Here is a 21,715-nt window from a genome sequence, read left to right as displayed (position 1 = left end):
CAAAAGAAATTTACAAACAAACATCGTTAATACTTGAAATAATTAATAAAAATCACAATGAAATTGAAATGAGGTTATGTTGTTTTAATTTCAGCTATAAAAGCAATAGATGGCGCTAAATAATTAATAATAAAAATAATAAGATTAAATCCTTATAAAACGAATTTTATTAGTTTTTTAATTACAAATGCAAATAAATAACAGTATAGAAGTTATAAAATAAAAAAAAATTAGAACACTCCTATCTACAAAGCTCCATAAATATAAATTGAACGAAAAGTAGCGTTTTTAATACATTATAGCCGATCTAATTAATATTTGACTACACTAATAGATGGAAAACACTTAATGCTATAATATACAAAATAAGAAACCATGAAATAAAACCTTATTCTTAGTAGAAACATTTAGGGGGTAAAAGTGTATGAAAAAACGATAGAGACGGTCGGTTTCTTATTATTTTTTTAACATTTTTTTTTGTTGTTATTATTAATAAAACACGCTACTTTATAATACAAAAATTGCAACAATTTTTACTAGAGATACATAGTATCAACGTATATAGACATACATATAAAGAAATACGTTAGATGAAGTTGGTTTTTCGATTAATACAAGGTGGTTAACTTCTTGTTTACTTCTTTTCGCATAAGTAAGTGAAATAAATTTTATATTAAACAAAAAACCAACAAAAATCCACCCGTATACATATACAATAATTATATATAGGATGTTCCGAAAATTATCAGATAATCACCCTGTAAATGCTAACCAAGTTAGATACTTTTGAATTTTTAAAATAAAATTGTTTTTATCCATCTTTTTAAATATTTGTCGACAAATATAACATTTTTTTATAAACATCTTATTTATTTATTTTTTTTTTTGAGTTAAAATTATTTTGGGAACATCCCAAGGATGGCAGCACAAATTTTTTGCGGATTAGTTTCATCCGGATACATTTGCATAGCTTTCGCAACTTGTTCCTCAGGAAAAATCGCGGCCAAATGATAATGTAACTTCCTTCGAGCTTCATCTTGAAGATTTTGACTTTGAGCGCCTTGCGAACCCCATTGCGGCCCCGGCCACATATTTAATTGCGGATCAGAACAACTCGACACCCTATGCATGTGTCCTTGTTGATGAAGATGCGGTTGTGGGGGCCATTGCCGATAAGAATCCGGCGCAGAAGCAATTCTTGTAACATGAGGATGAACATCCCAAGAAGACGGCGGTGTTAAATACGCCGATTGAATTTGTATCGTACCGATGGGAGTGGGGGTGTAACGTCGTGATAATCGGGGATCCGTTGATGGATTTAGTGTTAATTGCCTTTGTAATTTTCGATGTAAATTTTCCGCTTGCACTACTTGATAGGATGGCGACCCAACATTATCAACGCTTAAACTTTTTGAAACGATTACATGTTGTGGTTGTTCTTTAACCGGTGGGACATTCGATCGGGTTCTTGTAACGGGGGTTTTTCTTATTTCACCTTCGCGTGCTAATAAATGTCTTTGAGCGTGTTCCGATAAACGTTCGGTGACGCTTTTATGCGGAAATGGACCTCTTTCGGGGTGATGATATTTACATTTATTACCGTAGGTGCATTTTTTTCCGTATGGGCAAGGTGGAGGGGGATCGGCTTTTTTCGGTTGTGTTCGTAAAAAATTATCGAGGGTAGGTCCAGATCGTCCTAAAGGATCATCCGGGGGCATAAAACGATCATTTACAAACGAATACATCAAAATTCGTTCTTCAACGACTTTACGGTATTCGGCACTTTCTTGACATAAATCCCGATAGTTATCGTTACTTACAACTATTCCATCGACTTCCGCCGCTAATTTTAATATATACCTATCATCGTAACAAACCATCCTTTTCCCACCCACAAATCGCGATGGTGTAAAGACCAAAAGTCTTTCGCGTTCCAAATCGGCCAAGATTTCTTGGTCCCGAATTTGATTATCCGGCCGAGGGGCTTCTTTTCTCCATTTCGGCACGAACACCGTTACATCCATGTGTCCCCGCGCTTTAAACCAATCGACGCAAATCTTTATCCCGCGACAAGAAAATATTTCTTTATTACCATGACTCATCGCTACATTACTACCATCAATAACAATCGGTCGTAACGATTGCGCGGAAATTTGTTGTTGTTGTTCTAAAACTTGAAGATCCTCGGGGTTATCCTCAATAGGACTACTATCGCAAGAACTCCCTCTTTGAGCCCCCAATTTAATTAATTCTGCTAATAATTCGTTTTGGGCGGGGGATGGGCCCAATTTTTGAAGGGCCGATTGAACTAAACGTTCGGTGTAGCCCAATTTTAACGCGAACTCTACCCTAAATAGAATTAAATAAGTGGAATTGATTATTTAATTTGAAATAAATGTAAAAGAAACTTGCCTGGCTGTGTAACTTCTGGATAAATCGGGGCTCGTTTGGACGTACTCGGCGTATTCGGCGGCGAGGGTGTCGCTGGTCGTCCTGGAGACATCCTGATGACTGAAACAGGACGGTTCCGCGTCGCAATCCGAATCGTAACTAGAATCTTCACCAGCTACGGCACCGGCGCAACCCTCTTTACATATATCGTCTACATATTTCTGTAACAAAAAGGTTAAAATCAATAATTTAATTCAGTTAGGGATAAAAGAACAAGTTAAAAAAATTATGTATACAAATCATATTGAAAGTGAGGTTATACAGAAAAATTAATTTCTCCTAAACGGCTTGGAATTAAGAAATGAAACTTTTTGATGTTATAAAGGAATGTTTGAGGTTACCTCATACCAAATTTAAAGTTTCCAACAAGAGCCATTCATTTTATATAACTTTTTAAAAATATCTGATTAAAATTGACGTTTATTGAAAGCGAGGTTATAAAAAAAAATTAGTTTCTCCAAAACGGCTTGGAATTAAGAAATGAAACTTTTTGAGGTTATAAAGGAATGTTTGAGGTTATCTCACACCCAATTTAAAGTTTCCAGGATGAGCCATTCCTTCTATATAAATTTTTGAAATACTTACAATCAAATTGACGTTTATTGAAAGTAAGGTTATACAAAAAAATTAATTTCTCCTAAACGGCTTGGAATTAAGAAATGAAACTTTTTGAGGTTATAAAGGAACGTTTGAGGTTGTTTCATACCAAATTTAAAGTTTCCAGAATGAGCCATTCATTTTATATAATTTTTTTTTTAAATATCTAATTCAAATTGACGTTTATTGAAAGTAAGGTTATACAGAAAAATTAATTTTTCCTAAACGGCTCGGAATTAAGAAATGAAACTTTTTGAGGTTATAAAGGAATGTTTGAGGTTACCTCATACCAAATTTAAAGTTTCCAGGATCACCCATTCATGGTATATAACTTTTTTAAATATCTAATTTAAATTGACGTTTATTGAAAGTGAGATTATACAGAAAAATAAATTTCTCCTAAACGGCTTGGAATTAAGAAATGAAACTTTTTGAGGTTATAAAGGAATGTTTGAGGTTACCTCATACCAAATTTAAAGTTTCCAGGATCACCCATTCATGTTATATAACTTTTTTTAAATATCTAATTTAAATTGACGTTTATTGAAAGTGAGATTACACAGAAAAATAAATTTCTCCTAAACGGCTTGGAATTAAGAAATGAAACTTTTTGAGGTTATAAAGGAATGTTTGAGGTTATCTTATACCAAATTTAAAGTTTCCAGGATCACCCATTCATGTTATATAACTTTTTTTAAATATCTAATTTAAATTGACGTTTATTGAAAGTGAGATTATACAGAAAAATAAATTTCTCCTAAACGGCTTGGAATTAAGAAATGAAACTTTTTGAGGTTATAAAGGAATGTTTGAGGTTATCTTATACCAAATTTAAAGTTTCCAAGATGAGCCATTCATTTTATATAACTTTTTTAAAATTTCTAATTTAAATTGACGTTTATTGAAAGTGAGATTATACAGAGAAATAAATTTCTCCTAAACGGCTTGGAATTAAGAAATGAAACTTTTTGAGGTTATAAAGGAATGTTTGAGGTTATCTTATACCAAATTTAAAGTTTCCAGGATCACCCATTCATGTTATATAACTTTTTTTAAATATCTAATTTAAATTGACGTTTATTGAAAGTGAGATTATACAGAAAAATAAATTTCTCCAAAACGGCTTGGAATTATGAAATGAAACTTTTTGAGGTTATAAAGGAATGTTTGAGGTTATCTTATACCAAATTTAAAGTTTCCAAGATGAGCCATTCATTTTATATAACTTTTTTTAAATTTCTAATTTAAATTGACGTTTATTGAAAGTAAGGTTATACAGAAAAATAAATTTCTCCTAAACGGCTTGGAATTAAGAAATGAAACTTTTTGAGGTTATAAAGGAATGTTTGAGGTTATCTCATACCAAATTTAAAGTTTCCAAGATGAGCCATTCATTTTATATAAATTTTCAAAAATATCTGATTTAAATTGACGTTTATTAAAAGTGGGGTTATAAAAAAAAATTAATTTTTCCTAAACGGCTTGGAATTAAGGAACGAACCTCATTGAGGTTATACAGGAATCTTTGAGGTTATCTTATATAAAATTTAATATTTCCAGAATGAGCCATTCCTTTTATATAACTTTTTAAAAGTATCTAATTCAAATTGACGTTTATTGAAAGTGAGGTTACACGAAAAAATTTATTTCTCTTAAACGGCTTGGAGTTAAGGAACGAACCTCATTGAGGTTATAAAGGAACGTTTGAGGTTGTTTCATACCAAATTTAAAGTTTCCAGGATGAGCCATTCATTTTATATAAATTTTCAAAAATATCTGATTTAAATTGACGTTTATTAAAAGTGGGGTTATAAAAAAAAATTAATTTTTCCTAAACGGCTTGGAATTAAGAAATGAAACTTTTTGAGGTTATAAAGGAATGTTTGAGGTTATCTCACACCCAATTTACAGTTTCCAGGATGAGCCATTCCTTCTATATAAATTTTTGAAATACTTCTAATCAAATTGACGTTTATTGAAAGTAAGATTATACAAAAAAATTAATTTCTCCTAAACGGCTTGGAATTAAGAAATGAAACTTTTTGAGGTTATAAAGGAATGTTTGAGGTTATCTCATACCAAATTTAAAGTTTCCAAGATGAGCCATTCATTTTATATAAATTTTCAAAAATATCTGATTTAAATTGACGTTTATTAAAAGTGGGGTTATAAAAAAAAATTAATTTTTCCTAAACGGCTTGGAATTAAGGAACGAACCTCATTGAGGTTATACAGGAATCTTTGAGGTTATCTTATATAAAATTTAATGTTTCCAGGATGAGCCATTCCTTTTATATAACTTTTTAAAAGTATCTAATTCAAATTGACGTTTATTGAAAGTGAGGTTACACGAAAAAATTTATTTCTCTTAAACGGCTTGGAGTTAAGGAACGAACCTCATTGAGGTTATAAAGGAACGTTTGAGGTTGTTTCATACCAAATTTAAAGTTTCCAGGATGAGCCATTCATTTTATATAAATTTTCAAAAATATCTGATTTAAATTGACGTTTATTAAAAGTGGGGTTATAAAAAAAAATTAATTTTTCCTAAACGGCTTGGAATTAAGAAATGAAACTTTTTGAGGTTATAAAGGAATGTTTGAGGTTATCTCACACCCAATTTACAGTTTCCAGGATGAGCCATTCCTTCTATATAAATTTTTGAAATACTTCTAATCAAATTGACGTTTATTGAAAGTAAGATTATACAAAAAAATTAATTTCTCCTAAACGGCTTGGAATTAAGAAATGAAACTTTTTGAGGTTATAAAGGAATGTTTGAGGTTATCTCACACCCAATTTACAGTTTCCAGGATGAGCCATTCCTTCTATATAAATTTTTGAAATACTTCTAATCAAATTGACGTTTATTGAAAGTGAGATTATACAGAAAAATAAATTTCTCCTAAACGGCTTGGAATTAAGAAATGAAACTTTTTGAGGTTATAAAGGAATGTTTGAGGTTATCTCATACCAAATTTAAAGTTTCCAAGATGAGCCATTCATTTTATATAAATTTTCAAAAATATCTGATTTAAATTGACGTTTATTAAAAGTGGGGTTATAAAAAAAAATTAATTTTTCCTAAACGGCTTGGAATTAAGGAACGAACCTCATTGAGGTTATACAGGAATCTTTGAGGTTATCTTATATAAAATTTAATGTTTCCAGGATGAGCCATTCCTTTTATATAACTTTTTAAAAGTATCTAATTCAAATTGACGTTTATTGAAAGTGAGGTTACACGAAAAAATTTATTTCTCTTAAACGGCTTGGAGTTAAGGAACGAACCTCATTGAGGTTATAAAGGAACGTTTGAGGTTGTTTCATACCAAATTTAAAGTTTCCAGGATGAGCCATTCATTTTATATAAATTTTCAAAAATATCTGATTTAAATTGACGTTTATTAAAAGTGGGGTTATAAAAAAAAATTAATTTTTCCTAAACGGCTTGGAATTAAGGAACGAACCTCATTGAGGATTTTTTAAAATATCTAATTCAAATTGACGTTAATTAATTAAGGTTAATGTCATTTTGACATTATACCTGTCATTGTGACATTTGATATTGTCAAATTTGAAATTGTAGTTTTATGTTTATAAAAGAAATAAGTTTAAATCCAACAATTTCGAATTACAAATGTAACTTTTACATTGAAAAGTTAGGTTGTTTGACAAAATCAAACATTAAAATTGACAGGTTAAATGTCATTTTGACGTTTGATATTATCAAATTTAAAATTTTTAATTAAAGATATCGTAGTTATACAAAATATGATTTTTTTTTCAAAGAATTCTTTCAAAGCCACATTTTATCGTGACAAACCACAGCAAATTAATAAAAAAATTCTTTCAATGAATTCTTGAGTATTTTCCCACTTTTAGGTTAATTTACAAATTCCCAAGAACAGATTCACTTTATTTTCAATAAATTTCATTTAACGTTTTAAATAATTTCCAACAAAGAACAAAACAAATCCCAATTCGTTTAAAATCGAATTTCTTTTTCTAGATCCGGGTTGATACCTAGACAATTTCATTTCGGAGAAAGTAAATTTTCCTGTTTATTATACTTCGTCTCACTCACCTCGCCTCCAACGATCATGTCTTGAGGACCGAACCCGGATCTAACATCACGTCCATGACCGTTTGTTGTTTAAAATAAGTTCGCACTATTACTACTACTTTAAAAAAAAACTTTAAAAAAGCCACCAAGCGAGAGAACATCCGGTTTATGTTCTCGTTTCCGACAAAACGGTTATTCTTCGTCCGTTGCGGACGTCGAATGAATATACATACACACGGGACCACGGAGAAGCCTCCCCCCGAAGCAAAATGGGGGGCCCCCCAGATTACAAACTCCTCCCAATATCAAAAAGAGAAACTTAATAAATATCAAAAATTATAAAAATTATTTCGTTAATGAGTTATTAATTGTGTTTATTATATGATGAAAGCGTGGGGAATAAAAAGAGAAATTTTTAACCGGATGTACCACATTATTTAATAATAACAATAAAATTAGATGGATTTGAAAAGATTTTTTTCGTTTCGTTACTTGGTCAAGTACGTGTTGAAACAAAAAAAAGGTGCCGGTTTAGTTGTGGACCAGGATGCACCTTTTTTTTAATGAAATCTTAGCCTTCATCAGGCTACGGCCCCGGTACCTTTCACCGAACACACAAAACGTTCGTCGATTACTAAGCGTCGAGCTATGTTAATCAAAGTCTCTTTCAACTTATTACATTATTAATTTATTAACATGGGTAATTGCCACAAAAAAAATCAACCTTACAAACACTTTTTTGCATCCAATAAAAAAAAATAGTCACTAAACTCCACTTTGTTAATATATAAAGATTGTGACGTTTAAAATAATATCGGAAACGTCAAATTTTTGACAAGTGACGTTTTAAAAATAAACGACGATCGCTCCCCCAAGTCCACACGGCACACTAGGTCAAGACGCGGTTCAGCGACCGTCATTCGACCCGGATCTCGGCGTGCTCGGCCGCAAGTGTGCGTTTTCAAATTACTACGTCACACGAGGCCACTGAAATGCGTGCGCACATTATTTAAACGATTTTAACCGCAATTTCCTTCAAAAAAAATTAACTAATCACCAAAAATAACAACAACACCAAAAAGAATTCGTCTAAACTGAAATTGTTTAAAATAAAAAAGAATTTATAACAAAAATTTAAATCGATTGTGAACTAAGCTTTAAAAAAAAACGAAGGATTTATCTATTTATATATAGCATATCCTCTTTTTTACTCAAAATAAGGTAAATACATCAACTTAGTAGTAATTTTTTCTTTGTTACATATTAAATCGATTTTATATAAAATTGTTATCCAACGGATTTTATTTTTTTTTAAATTCCTAGATACCCAGGTAAAAGTGCGTTGTTACAAAACGAGCAATGCCTGAGTTATTTCACAGCTTCCAAGAAAAGACTTGTTATTAAATTTTTCTACTTGACGTAAACATCACCGGCTTACATTCTAAATTTACACCAACTGCCTTTTAAGATTAATAAGGAAAAATCAAAACAACACCCAAGACACGTGCACTTTAACGTATACAGGTGATTCAGAATCAGTGCAAGGAATTTCAATCAAATTTTAAATTACAAATTCGTTGCGTTTTAAAGAAATGTCATTTTTATAATTAAACTGTCACTTTGACGTTTGATATTGTCAAATTTAAAATTGTAGTTTCTAAAAAAAGCAAGTTCAAATCAAACAATTTCGAATTAGAAATGTCGCTTTTAACATCAAATTTAAAATTACAGTTTAATGTTAATAAAGAGAACAAGTTTAGATTCAACAATTTATTTATAATTAGAAATGTCACTTTTATATTAAAAATATTAAGGAACGTATCCAAACTATAGGGACATTTGAATTTTAGGGGTTAAGTAAGAACGATGCAAGTTGTAATAAAAAGTAGAGTTAAATTAATAATAAAATAAGTAGAAGAAATGAATATGGTTTTTATTCAATAACATATCAGACTAACACGATCAACAAAAAAGTTGGGTTGTATTGAAAGAAACGTCATTTTGACATATAACCTCTCATTCTGACGTTTGATGTCAAATTTAAAATTATAGTTTAAAGTTAATAAAGAAAACTATAAATCCAACAATTTCGAATTAGAAATGTCACTTTTACATCAAAAAGTTAGGTTGTAACGAAAGAAACATAATAATAAACAAAATTTTTCATATAAAATTGAAATGATTTGTGAAAAAGTTGAAATTGACAGGATACAAAGTTAGGTTATGTTGTCGATGTTCACGGATAAATTTCGGGTTAAAATTTCCTTAATCCACTTTAAATACATATTTTACATCTCAACAAACGTATTTTTGGTTGAATTTTTATAAGATTTTAAGAAGAAAGGTGGTTATATTTAAATGTCAAAAGTAAATTTTATATTAATACCGCTAGATGGGGTAAATAAGTTTTAATTTTTCAATTTCACTGCTTTTAATTATATTAAAGTTGTGTCAACGACTATTTCGTAATAAAACTAATAACAAAATCTATTTTTATGAAATCCATTTACATTTGCATATCACATCAACGATATTTGAGGGGTAATTAATAGTTTGTCCCACTCGAATAGGAAGGCAGTATATTATTATTATTATTCGCTCGCGCAAACCCGTCAACTTTCTAAACTCGTTCCCCAAAGCACAATAAATTACGAAACTACGTCTCTCCAGCATAAGAACGACCCAGATTCGTAACAAGAGTTGGGTCAAATCCGCGTTTACGACCTTATTTTCACGCAATTTTACACCCGCTTATATCTTTCTTCGAAAATTTCATAACAAAAAACACATTCAAAAGGCTAAAAGAAAAAAAAACATCTTAGTATCATTTACGGATATTGTTACAGATAAGATTCGTATTGCAACATTAATCCGTATTAAAGCGTATTTTTTAATTTTATATCATTTTTAGATAATGTTAATGTTCATTTACACCTTCGTATTGATAATAACGAATTTTATGAGTAATAAAAAAAAATTGTTACCTTTATAATAAAGTTGCAAAGATAAAAACAACAATGAGTAGTATTTCTTTTGAATGACGATGTAAATTTGTTGAATTAATTAAATCTTGATTATTAATCTTCAAATTGTATTAATTATAACCTTAAAACAACAACTTCATTTGTTTCTTTAAGAAAACAAAACATTTATGTCAATAAACTCAATCTAGTTAATTCTCACCTGTACGCGTAATATAAAATCCGATGTAACTCTGTCTTCGGCTATCGGTGCGGAGACGTCAAAACAGGTGAGACCATCATCGGTGGTGCGACCCCCTTCGGTCAGCTGGGCCGAGAACAGTACTTTGACAAGGTTTAGGTTCTCATTTAAAAGGGGCACACACTGCGGTTTGATGCAAACGGTGCCTAACAGTCGATTGTTGGACATGTTTTCGCGCACATGGTCGCACCAAAAAGCGGACGGCTGCGACGGCGTTAACGCGATACCAGTTGATAGTGTTCTGCCCCCCGAAACCGAAACACGGCGGACATTTTCGTCATATACACACGATTGATGCGCCATCTATTATTTAATTTACGAAAAATTTATTTCATTTTGAAATCAAAATCTTTTTAATTAATAAGATCGTACTAAGATATTAACATTTTTAAGAAAATTCATTAAACAAATAGAATTGTTTTAATACATTTAATTATTGTACATTTAAAACGTATAAATTTAAATTCTATTTTGATTTGACAGTTGGTCAAAGTGACAATGAGTTAAAAAATAAATTTTGAGGTTATTTTTATTAAAATAATAAAAAACATTATTTTTTTAATTTAAACACTTTCTCAAACTTTTTCATTTTCCTCATCAAAACGTTTTCGTCAACCGGTTCGATAACCGTACCTAATTTGGTGGTCACCCCCGGTTTTGTAAGTCTCCGGAAAGCGGTTTCTGGCACAAAAGTATTCCCAACAGGCGCTTTAATCGTAGCCTCGTACTCGTTGGCGGATTTAAACGGAAATGGAACATCACTAACCATGTGCGGTTTAATATTTTTAGAAGTATTTTCATTTATGATTAAATCCCCTCTATTTTTATCATTCCTTGGTAAATCTTTCGGAAATTTCATAATAAAACGTTTTCTTTTTGACGTACTTTTAATGTTTGTGCCACCCCAAGAACCCCATCCGGGCATAAATAAATCTAAATCTTTCGGGGTATCTTTATCAATTTCTTCTTGTTTATCTTTAGAGAATTCCTCAATTAAATCTTCATCTTCAAAAGCCTCTGCTATAATTCCTCTTAAATCAGAGTTATTTTCATTATCATTTGTTGAATATAAATCGGGATTTGATGATTCTACATTTGTTGGAGTTAATTTTAAATATTTATTTGGTTCAATTGTGTTGGAGGTAACTTCAGTTGAGTCTAAAATTGATTTTAAATTATTTATATTATTATTTGATGGATTTTTGGTGATTTTTGTTGCTTCTTCAAGGGGTTCATCAATTATTGGCTTTTTAGTTGATTTTTTTAATGTTAAATTGGGTTTATTTTCTTTTTTTGGTCCAATTTTTTTCTTTTTTAGGTTATGTGTCAAATTTAATTTATCAAGGTCATTTTTTAGTTTTGTTGATTTCTTTAAAACTTTTTCCTTAAATTTATCCTCCAATTTATTCGCTAAATCATCCACAAATGATTCATCAACCCAATCACCAGACATTCCATGCAATTTTAATTTTTCCTCTTTTGGCTTTTTAACAACTTCATTTTTTACATCTTTATTTATTTTTAATTTCCTTTTCTTTTGTGGCTTTTCAATTTCATCTTTTATTTCAACAATTTTAGACTTTAATAATGGTGTTTTTTCTTCATTTTCATTTTTTTCTGGTATTTTCTTTGTAAGCCAAAAATTAAATTCTAAGTCACCACTTTTTTCATCATCATTTTCAACTTCACTTTCACTTGATTCAACAATTTGTTTCTTCTGAGTTAATTCTTTACTAATTGCTAATTGTTCTGCTAAAACTTGTCGACTATCTTTATCAAACTTAGCTCGAATTTGTTGATTTTTAGCCCATTTCCCTGTACTTTTATGTCTTAAACTAGCTCTTTCCATCACTCTTGTTTTTTCAATTTCTTCCAATTTCTTTAAAGCCTCTTCTGGATTCTCCTTTTGAAGCTTTTCAAAATCTTTAATTTCCTGCTTAGCTCTCTCTTTTCTTAGGATCCTCCTATACTTTTTACTTTTAATTTTATTTTGCATTCTAGCTTTCATTTCTTGATAAGTTTGAAATCTACGTAGCTTTGCCATTTCTTTTCGACGTTCCATCATTTCTTGGAGTGTTAAGGGGGCTTCTATTTCAGGTTCAATTTCATAAATTTCCATCTTTTTTCCTTCATTTTCAATATTTTCAATTGCTTTTTCTAAATCTGTTTTTACTTTCCAATTAGTATCTCTTTTAGAATTAATTTCTACTTTTGTATCATAATTAAGTGGAAATGATAAATAAGTTGAAGCTCTATGACTTGTTACAACAGGTTCCCATCTACTTATTTCTTCTTTACCTTTTTCATACCCCACAGTTCTTCTTACCTTTTCAGCTTGAGGTTTTTCTAATGGTTTTTCTAATGTCTTGGTTTTCTTATCTGATTTCTTAACATCTTTAGTTATTTTTACATGTGTAGCTCTAGCCTTTAATGGCTTAGTTAATTCATATAATTTAACAGTATCCTTATTCCCAGTTATCGATTTTACTAAATTATATTCAGATATTTGTGTAGTTGGTTCTGTTCTTGTTGGTTTTTTAACCGGCTGTTTAGAATCTAAACTTACAAGATTTTCTAATAGTTTACTATGCTGTTTTATATCCACATCTTCATCTGAATCTATCAACGCATCATTCTCATCAATAAACTCATCCATAGTTATTAAATTTGTTTAAAATTGAGATAAAGTTCACGTGTTGATGAAAATTTTTGAGGTTATGTTTTGACTTTTCACAACTTCATGTCAAACTTTTAAGTCTATATTAATCTTTTAAGTTATAATATTAAATTAAGCCATTATTAAGCAAATTAAATTATAATTTTTCAAAATCATATTATAAACTACAATAACTTTAATTACATTTTTATATTATTGTAATACTATTGTATTATTAACCTAATGGCGCCATCTATCAGAAATAAATACAATTCTTTTAATTTTGAATTTATTTCCTATCTTTGAAATTATAATATTAAATTAATTCATTTTTAAGCATATTAACTCACAATAAATTAATTTTCAATCTCCTACAGCAAAATAAAACATTTTTAATTATATTTTTAGATTATTAATACCGATATCAGCGCCATCTATCAATAATAAAAACAATTCTTTAAATTTTGAATCTATTTCCTATCTTTTAAATTACAATATTAAATCAAATCATTTTTAAGCATATTAACTCATAATAAATTAATTTTTAATCTCCCACAACAAAATATAATATATTTAATGATTTTTTTAGATTATTAATACCGGCAACAGCGCCATCTATCAAACAATAAAGATAATTCTTTTAATTTTAAATCTGTCATTGTCAACTTCCGTTCATTATAAAAAGGTGTTAAAAATCGTTGTTTAACTTAATTTTGAAGAATGAGTAATTTACGATTACAAAAGCGTCTCGCAGCGTCGATAAAAGGTTGTGGTAAGAAAAAAATATGGATTGACCCAAACGAAACCGTTGACATCGCGGGGGCGAACACCCGTCAAGCGATTTCGCGTCTCTTAAAAGATGGGCTCATTATTTGTAAACCTGAGGCGATTCATTCTAAATCGCGAACCCGCCAAAACACCGCGGCGCGTTTAAAAGGACGCCACAGCGGTTTTGGGAAACGCAAAGGCACCCGCGAAGCCCGCAACCCCGCCAACATTCTATGGCGGCTCCGAATGCGGGTTTTAAGGCGTTTTTTGAAACGTTATCGCGATGCTAAGAAAATCGACAAACATTTTTATAGCACGTTGTACGCCAAGGTGAAGGGAAATCAATTCAAAAATAAACGGGTTATGATGGAGTACATTTTTAAGAAGAAAGCCAGCATGGCCAGGGCTAAATTGTTGGCCGATCAAACGGAGGCGCATCGATTAAGGGCTAGGGAAGCGAGGAAACGGAGAGAACAACGTATTGCTTTAAGAAAAACTATGTGTCAAAGGGAAAATGAAGATGACGGTGATGGTGACGTTGTTGAGAAGAAAGTTGAAACTGTTGCTGTTACCACTAAGAAAGGGGCGAAGAAAAGTGTTAGTAGCAAGAAGTAATTTTGATATTTGTTTATTAATGTTGAAATTGTTATTTTTGAGTTTAATAAAGTTATAAAAATTTGTTTCTTTAAAATTGTGCGGAATAAGTATGACAGCCACTGTTGCCACCATAGAATAACTCATCTTTGTGTTCTTTTTCCTTTCGGTTATTTTTTCATTTTCAAAGCATCACTTACTTTTGAAATCTTCGCTAGCAGCTAAATTAGAACCTGAATTAAGGTTCAACACGTAGGATAGTCTCTCCATTTAAAAGTTTTCTTGAGTAATAATTTCTTGAAGTGATGATAAATTTTAACCTGTAAACTTGTAACACTTCGTCCTTAATTTCATTTTACAACTTTTTAAACTTTAAATTTGTAAATTAGTAACTAATAATCTGATTTCTTCAATTAATTTATTTACTCGAACGGTGTCGCCATCTTCGAGGCAATGTGACAAGTTAGGGTAATGAATCAATCGAAAGTAAAAACATTTTTATCTATTTTCTTAATTTTAAAAGAAAATTACGTCTAAAATGATTATTAATTTTATTCATTCAAAAAATTCATAATAAATATTAATAATAATAAATAATAATATTAAAAAATAAAAAGATTTTTGACAGAAATGAGTTGTCATTTTTGACATAAATGAGCTGTCATTTCAAACTTAAAATTAATTTGAATCGACTTATAATTATTAATAAATAAGTTGAAACTAATTGACCTTCAATTTTGTGGGTGTGTTCGATTTCGATAGCTATTTCAATGTATTACACCAATTTAAGTAAGAATTAAAAAATTTGTTCTAAAGTTTACCCAAAAAATCGATGAAACTATGTAAAACGATTAGATTTGATAATATGTAAGTATTTGATAACACTTTTGTAATTTGAACTGTAACGCTGCAATACCTACGCGCAGGTTCTAATCACGTGACCTTCTTTTCCAGTATTTATAAAGTGCAAGTTTGCCCTTCAGACGACATTCATCGCCTGTTCATTGCCTGTGGAGGTCAATAAAGTTATTTAAAAAAGAATTCCAACGTAAGTAAAATATGTTAAAACGATTCTTTTTATTAATTAATTTAAAAATTAGATGTCTAAAATTGGTATTAACGGTTTTGGTCGTATCGGACGTTTGGTTCTCCGCGCGGCCCTCGAAAAAGGGGCCCAAGTAACCGCAATCAACGATCCCTTCATCGGTTTAGATTACATGGTTTACATGTTTAAATACGACTCCACGCACGGTAAATTTCGAGGTTCCGTAGCTACGAAAGACGGAAAATTAGTCGTAAACGGCAATGAAATCACCGTTTTCTCCGAACGCGACCCAAAAGCCATCCCATGGGCCTCAGCCGGAGCCGAATACATCGTCGAATCAACGGGAGTCTTCACAACCATCGAAAAAGCTTCGTACCATTTAGAAGGGGGTGCTAAAAAGGTTATCATTTCAGCTCCATCGGCTGATGCCCCAATGTTTGTTGTTGGTGTAAATCTTGATGCTTACGATCCGAAATACAAAGTTATTTCAAACGCTTCGTGTACAACGAATTGTTTGGCTCCTATGGCTAAAGTTGTTCATGATAACTTTGAGATTGTTGAAGGTTTAATGACGACGGTTCATGCGGTTACTGCGACGCAAAAAACTGTTGATGGACCAAGTGGAAAATTATGGCGTGATGGTCGTGGGGCCGCCCAAAATATTATTCCCGCTTCAACCGGAGCAGCTAAAGCTGTGGGAAAAGTTATTCCTTCATTAAATGGGAAATTAACTGGAATGGCGTTCCGTGTACCAGTCTCAAATGTTTCTGTAGTTGATCTTACAGTTCGTTTAGGTAAAAATTGCAATAAAAGAAATTTTTTAGATCATTAATTTATTTTTTATAATCAGGTAAAGCTGCAAAATACGAAGAAATCAAAACAAAGTTGAGGGAAGCCGCTGAAGGCCCCATGAAAGGAATTTTGGCCTACACTGAAGATCAAGTTGTTTCTTCTGATTTTATTGGAGATAATCATTCTTCAACGTTTGATGCTGCAGCTGGTATTCAATTAAATGATAACTTTGTTAAACTTATCAGCTGGTATGATAATGAATATGGATATTCTTGCAGAGTTGTAGATCTTATTAAGTACATCCAAACTAAGGATTAAATTGCGATTTAATGAATTGATTAATCGTGATTGGAAATTCAAAATTTTTTTTAATATGAAGTTATTAACTATTTTTATTATTTCTCTATCTATCAATAAACATTCTTAAAATAAACTTTTATATTTATATTATTGTACCCCCTGATTTACAGAAGATATAAGGAAGATGCTATTCGTACTAAAAATTGAATGCATGTTGTGCCATCTGTTGGAGATTTTTTAGAATTATTCAGCTAAGAATCGAACCACTAGAATACAGGTGGATTGGGTTTATATATAAAAGCTCCAACCATAAAATAACTGTTTGGAAAATGGTTTTTAACCACTATGTGGCTCCAATTAACGTTCTGACTTTTTGGGAATTCCTCAGATGCAATTACCTATGGCAATTACACCTGTCAAATAATTCAGCAACATTTGAATATTACTGCATCAATATGAAATGTGAGATTGCAGCTTCCAACCAGTTATAACGTTAGCTGAAACAAAACTATAATGTCAATTGTAATCTAATTATTTAATCATACCATTATTACTTTATTATACTCTTACCGAAAAATCACTTTAAAAAATGACGTTTTTATCTGTCATTTTGAACAAACTTTACCTTTTTAAAAGTTGAAGTTAGCGGCAAATTTAATAATATAACACGAATTTGAATCTATACTTTTTAAATTAAAAGAATGATACTGGTAATAATTTTTATTGCTGTCCCTCATCATTCCCACTATTAATAATAGAATTGTTAGTTTAATTAAATTATTTCAGTATAGACGCTAATGCCATCTTACGGTCGGATTTCGACATACAATCAGACCCAGGTTCTCCTATCAATGCCTATCAAAGATCTATGTTTTTATTTATACAGTGTATTTCATTTAAGAAGCAATATACAAAAAAATAAAAATATTAAAAAAAAGATATAAAATAAAATAAAAATTAAAATATAAAGCAAAATATTAACGGTTAAAATTTTATTACTTTTAGGTTATCCAACTTGACTCGGTTACCATGGTGATTAAGGTCCAAATATTGTAAGTGCTTGTCAAAATTGAAATTGAATTTAAGTTTTTTTAAGGAAAAAGTCTTATTTAATTGGTTTAAAATTCTGTGTTTAACTCAAAATTGGTTTATCTAGGGAATTATAAACAAGGTAAGTGGATTAAATCAAAAAGCGATATTTTTAATTTATTTCTCTTAATTAGAATCGATTTAAATTAATTACAATTAACGAACTTGTTATGAATGCGAGATAATCGTAAAGAATTCGAAATGTTTTAAAATTAATAAAAATTAGGTTAGAATTGATAAAAAAATCGGAATAAAATTTTATTATTTTAAGGTTATCCAACTTGACTCGGTTACCATGGTGATTAAGAACCAAATATTGTATTTGCTTGTCAAAATTGACGTTGAATTTAAGTTTTTTTAATGAAAAACACATAATTAATTGGATTTAAAGGTTGTATTTAATTCAAAATGGGTAAATGGATGAAATTTAAAGGTAAGGTAAGTGGATTAAATCAAAAAAAATATTTTTAGATCAATTAAAATGTACAAGAATTTAGGGCGAAATAACAATTAAAACTAGAACTAAAGACAAGAACTTGGAAAAGTCTGAAGACGCACGGCTAAACCCGAATCTTTTTTATGTGTGTTCTTTTAAAATTAATAAAATAGATAAAAATGTTTTTACTTTCGATTGATTTATTATTAATTTTGGTTTAGTTATGTTATTAATGATTTCGTTGTTATTAAAAACATTTTAATACATAAACGTTTATTATATTTATATTTTAATTAATATATTAAAACAAATTAACTTTTGATCGCATCTATACAGATTGATAATTGCCACATTGTCTCGAAGATGGCGACACCGTTCGAGTAAATATGGCCAACTATGCCGTGGACGGTGAAGACAATAAACAGGCCTTTTTCAAAAACGGTAACAAGCAGTGGGTGAAATTAAACGTCGGGGGCACTTATTTTTTAACTACGAAGACTACGCTGGCTCGAGATCCCAACTCGTTCTTGTATAGATTAGTTCAAGAGGACAGCGACCTCATATCAGACAAGGCAAGTACAAAAAAAAAATTAAATCATTAATTTAAGCGATAATTAATTAAATTTTGTTGTAATCATTAAATTGTTTTAAATAAAACGCGATTTTAATTACATCTTTTTAATAACAAAGAGAAATAAAACTTTTTTGAGGTTATGTAAACGTCACCTGTCAATAAAATTTTATTTATCTTTTAGGATGATACCGGGGCGTATTTAATAGACCGTGACCCGAGTTATTTTTCCCCGGTGCTCAATTACCTTCGCCATGGTAAACTAGTCATAAATAAAGGTCTTGCGGAAGAGGGTGTTCTTGAAGAAGCGGAATTTTATAACGTAGCCGAATTGATAACTCTCGTTAAAGATCGTATTTACCACCGTGATTCGCGGCCGTCGAACGACAGCAAGAAGCACGTGTACAGGGTGTTGCAATGTCACGAAGATGAACTCACGCAGATGGTTTCGACTATGTCCGACGGTTGGAGATTTGAACAGTTGGTAAACATCGGTTCGCAATATAATTATGGGGCGGACGAACACGCGGAATTTTTGTGCGTTGTAAGTCGAGAATGCGGCGTTCCGGAAGGCCCCGAAGTGGAGCATAGCGATCGCGCGAAAGTTTTACAACATAAAGGATCGAGGATGTAAAAAAAATAAGTTAATTTAGAACAAAAAGGGGAAAAGAAAATGTACAGAGAAGAATTGGGGTTTAAAATTTTCTTGATATTAAAATTATTAATTGAAAACAAATTTTTTTGAAAAGTACTGAATATTAAAGGACTGTTTTTTTTATGATTGAAGAAAATAATGATAGCAATACTCATCCTTTCGTTTTCTTTCCACTTTATGTGCGATTATTAAGAGAATATGTGCAACTTTAGGGAAATAAAAGACGAAAATGAATCGACTTTTGGGGTTTTACAAAAAACATTCAATTTAGAAGAAAAAAATGATTAAGAAAATAATAATACGCACAACTAGACTGTAACAATAATTAAAAAAAGTTCACCCTTCGTTAAATAATACCGTTTTAACGTAGGTTAAATTAAAAAAATGAAAAAATCGTGATGTAACAGCCCTTCGTCCTTTTTTTATTTATTAAACAATAAACTTAGATTGTGATTTTTACAATTTTTTTATTTTATTTTTATTTTAATTGTAACGTTTGAATACTTTTCCATTTATATAATTAAATTCGCATGTTATTATTGACTTCCTTACAAAAAAAAATTAATAAAAGATTGTCACCCACGTATAACCGATTAAATAAATAAATTATTTGTAAATTATATTTGTTTAATTATGTGTAATTCTCGTAAAATCATTAATTTATTAATTTTATTTGACAGATGTCATTTTGTGTAAGATTGGTTGCATAACATTACAATTTTATTTTTATTATCTTTTTAAAATTAAATTAATTCTAAATTGAAATGTATAATAAACAATTTTTATAAATCATAAAAAAAGGGGAAAGGTTTTGTTAACTATTTAAGAAATAGGCAACCATACATACTGTAATAATTTTAACATGCTCTTAGTTCACCGAGAGAACATAACCTAGAATTTGTGACAGAGAGATTTTTTTGTTGGTGAAAATCTTATCTTAAACCGTTTTGTTTACTTCCAAAAGTATCAATTATTATAGTTCAGCTCCTAAAACACATTTTTCATTCATCTTTTGAGGTTTTAACGTTATTTTGAGGAAGAAATCCTTGATTTAAATTTGAATTTTTCCAACTTTACTCATTGTTGAAATTTGGCGTGTACTCCAATGTATGTCTAAAAACAAGAAAAGACAACGTTGAATACGAAGTTTTATTACGTTTCATAAAAGAATAAGGGAGAAATCAACGAAAAAAGAATTAAATTTTGAAGGTTAATTCCGAGAAAAATCAAGAGATGACGCTAGTTTCGATGCGAGAATTACAAAATCAAATTAAATTTAATCTTTTTTAATAATAATTAGGGTAAAAATAATATGCTTTTGTAATGAATTAATTAAAAATTTTGGGAAATACTAAATTTAATCAATACTGTGATAAAATTAACCATCGTTTAGTTCACTGAGACAACATAACCTTGAAATTTTGGCAGAGATTTTTTGTTGGTGGAAATCTTATCTAAAACCGTTTAGTTTGCTTCCAAAAGTATCAATTAATATAATTCAGCTCCTAAAGCACATTTTTCACCCATCGTTTGAGGTTTTAACGTTATTTTGAGGAAGAAATCCTTGATTTAAATTTGAATTTTTCCAACTTTACTCATTGTTGAAATTTGGCGTGTACTCCAATGTATGTCTGAAAACAAGAAAAGGCAACGTTGAATACGAAGTTTTATTACGTTTCATAAAGAAATAAGGGAGAAATCAACGAAAAAAGAATTAAATTTTGACGGTTAATTCCGAGAAAAATCAAGAGATGACGCTAGTTTCGAAGCAAGAATTTTGAATTTTGAAAAGGGCGCGAAGCTAAGGGCCAATCAGAAACGAGGAAAAAACAGTTGGAGTGCCGGGGTATATAAGGAGATCGCGAACAGGGAGTGGAAGAGTCGTCGTCGGACCAGCGTCGAATCCACGTCGTCAGATAGAAGAAATTTTGAATCTCAAGAGATAACCTCAAAAATTTAAGTCAAATCAACTTACGATATTAAAATAAAAAGAGAATCATCCTACAACCTATTTCGAGATCATCCAAGACCCTATTTCCGAAGAACAAGCAGTTCAATTTCCTGTAAGAAGAATCCTGTAGACAATCCAGAAAATTAGTTAGTGCCCCAAACACAAGAGACAGTCCATAATCCAGATACCACATTGAACTCCAATCCTTTCTTTTTCGCAGTAAGTCGGATGATAATTTTATTTTCTTATTTAACATAACCTACAAAAAGAAAAATTAAAGAATCAAACTCAAAGAACATCTCACAAGAGTTTCCTATAATTTTGATCAATACTTACTTGTGGGTAAAGATTTATTAGTATAATCTAATATCGATATTTCAGTCGATAACCGCAGTTATCTATTTTATTTAAAAGTTATCTCTCGTAAATAAACATTGTTATTAAAGTAAATTTAGGAAAACAATTTTTTTTTGTTATTCATAAAACGGGTTAATTTGATTTTGTGTTTAATTAAATGAATTT

At 30.3% G+C, this 21,715-nt stretch overlaps 5 protein-coding genes and 2 long non-coding RNA genes across 10 annotated transcripts in view; 3 read left to right on the top strand and 4 right to left on the bottom strand.

Annotated features, from left to right (window-relative positions):
- Nucleotides 1-149: 149 nt before the first annotated feature.
- LOC111413591 (probable ribonuclease ZC3H12C) lies at nucleotides 150-10,629 on the bottom strand. Of its 2 annotated transcripts, none has more exons than XM_023044616.2 (3): nucleotides 10,298-10,629; nucleotides 2,413-2,612; nucleotides 150-2,349 (listed from the first exon to the last, which is right to left on the bottom strand). In XM_023044616.2, the coding sequence occupies exons 1-3, from the start codon at nucleotides 10,502-10,504 to the stop codon at nucleotides 897-899; spliced, it is 1,860 nt and encodes a 619-aa protein (XP_022900384.2). In that variant the 5' UTR covers nucleotides 10,505-10,629; the 3' UTR covers nucleotides 150-896. The 2 variants fall into 2 exon arrangements, with proteins under 2 accessions (XP_022900384.2, XP_022900385.1); XM_023044617.2 differs by lacking the exon at nucleotides 10,298-10,629 and adding an exon at nucleotides 7,136-8,001.
- A 218-nt stretch (nucleotides 10,630-10,847) lies between these two features.
- Nucleotides 10,848-13,179, bottom strand: LOC111413613 (U3 small nucleolar RNA-associated protein 14 homolog A). Its single transcript, XM_023044647.2, has one exon. It carries the CDS (start codon nucleotides 12,990-12,992, stop codon nucleotides 10,887-10,889), a length of 2,106 nt encoding a protein of 701 aa, XP_022900415.2. The 5' UTR covers nucleotides 12,993-13,179; the 3' UTR covers nucleotides 10,848-10,886.
- A 481-nt stretch (nucleotides 13,180-13,660) lies between these two features.
- LOC111413617 (large ribosomal subunit protein eL19-like) lies at nucleotides 13,661-14,451 on the top strand. The gene has a single exon (XM_071195773.1). The coding sequence runs from the start codon at nucleotides 13,713-13,715 to the stop codon at nucleotides 14,373-14,375; it is 663 nt and encodes a 220-aa protein (XP_071051874.1). The 5' UTR covers nucleotides 13,661-13,712; the 3' UTR covers nucleotides 14,376-14,451.
- A 720-nt stretch (nucleotides 14,452-15,171) lies between these two features.
- LOC111413560 (glyceraldehyde-3-phosphate dehydrogenase-like) lies at nucleotides 15,172-16,624 on the top strand. Its single transcript, XM_023044578.2, has 4 exons — nucleotides 15,172-15,221; nucleotides 15,309-15,402; nucleotides 15,455-16,193; nucleotides 16,250-16,624. Exons 3-4 carry the CDS (start codon nucleotides 15,455-15,457, stop codon nucleotides 16,507-16,509), a joined length of 999 nt encoding a protein of 332 aa, XP_022900346.1. The 5' UTR covers nucleotides 15,172-15,221; nucleotides 15,309-15,402; the 3' UTR covers nucleotides 16,510-16,624.
- LOC139429740 (uncharacterized) lies at nucleotides 16,248-17,205 on the bottom strand. Of its 2 annotated transcripts, none has more exons than XR_011640304.1 (2): nucleotides 17,046-17,205; nucleotides 16,248-16,999 (listed from the first exon to the last, which is right to left on the bottom strand). It is a non-coding gene; the product is annotated as an uncharacterized lncRNA (long non-coding RNA). The 2 variants fall into 2 exon arrangements; XR_011640303.1 differs by having other exon boundaries at nucleotides 16,248-16,988.
- A 1,169-nt stretch (nucleotides 17,206-18,374) lies between these two features.
- LOC111418000 (BTB/POZ domain-containing protein inc) lies at nucleotides 18,375-19,862 on the top strand. Its single transcript, XM_023050439.2, has 2 exons — nucleotides 18,375-18,588; nucleotides 18,772-19,862. The coding sequence occupies exons 1-2, from the start codon at nucleotides 18,403-18,405 to the stop codon at nucleotides 19,219-19,221; spliced, it is 636 nt and encodes a 211-aa protein (XP_022906207.1). The 5' UTR covers nucleotides 18,375-18,402; the 3' UTR covers nucleotides 19,222-19,862.
- LOC111418002 (uncharacterized) overlaps nucleotides 19,636-21,715 on the bottom strand; it is a 115,317-nt gene continuing 113,237 nt past the window's right edge. The window contains exons 1-3 of one of the 2 annotated variants that reach the window (XR_011640302.1): nucleotides 21,530-21,574; nucleotides 21,218-21,452; nucleotides 19,636-20,873 (exon numbers count right to left, since the gene is read on the bottom strand). This is a non-coding gene — a long non-coding RNA (uncharacterized lncRNA). Of the gene's footprint in view, nucleotides 20,874-21,217; nucleotides 21,453-21,529; nucleotides 21,575-21,715 lie in introns of those variants that run through there. The other variant, XR_011640301.1, reaches the window with a different exon arrangement.

This window comes from Onthophagus taurus, chromosome 5 (assembly GCF_036711975.1).
Source record: "Onthophagus taurus isolate NC chromosome 5, IU_Otau_3.0, whole genome shotgun sequence".
NCBI lineage: Eukaryota > Metazoa > Arthropoda > Insecta > Coleoptera > Scarabaeidae > Onthophagus > Onthophagus taurus.
This window is presented reverse-complemented; position numbering and strand designations above follow the sequence as displayed.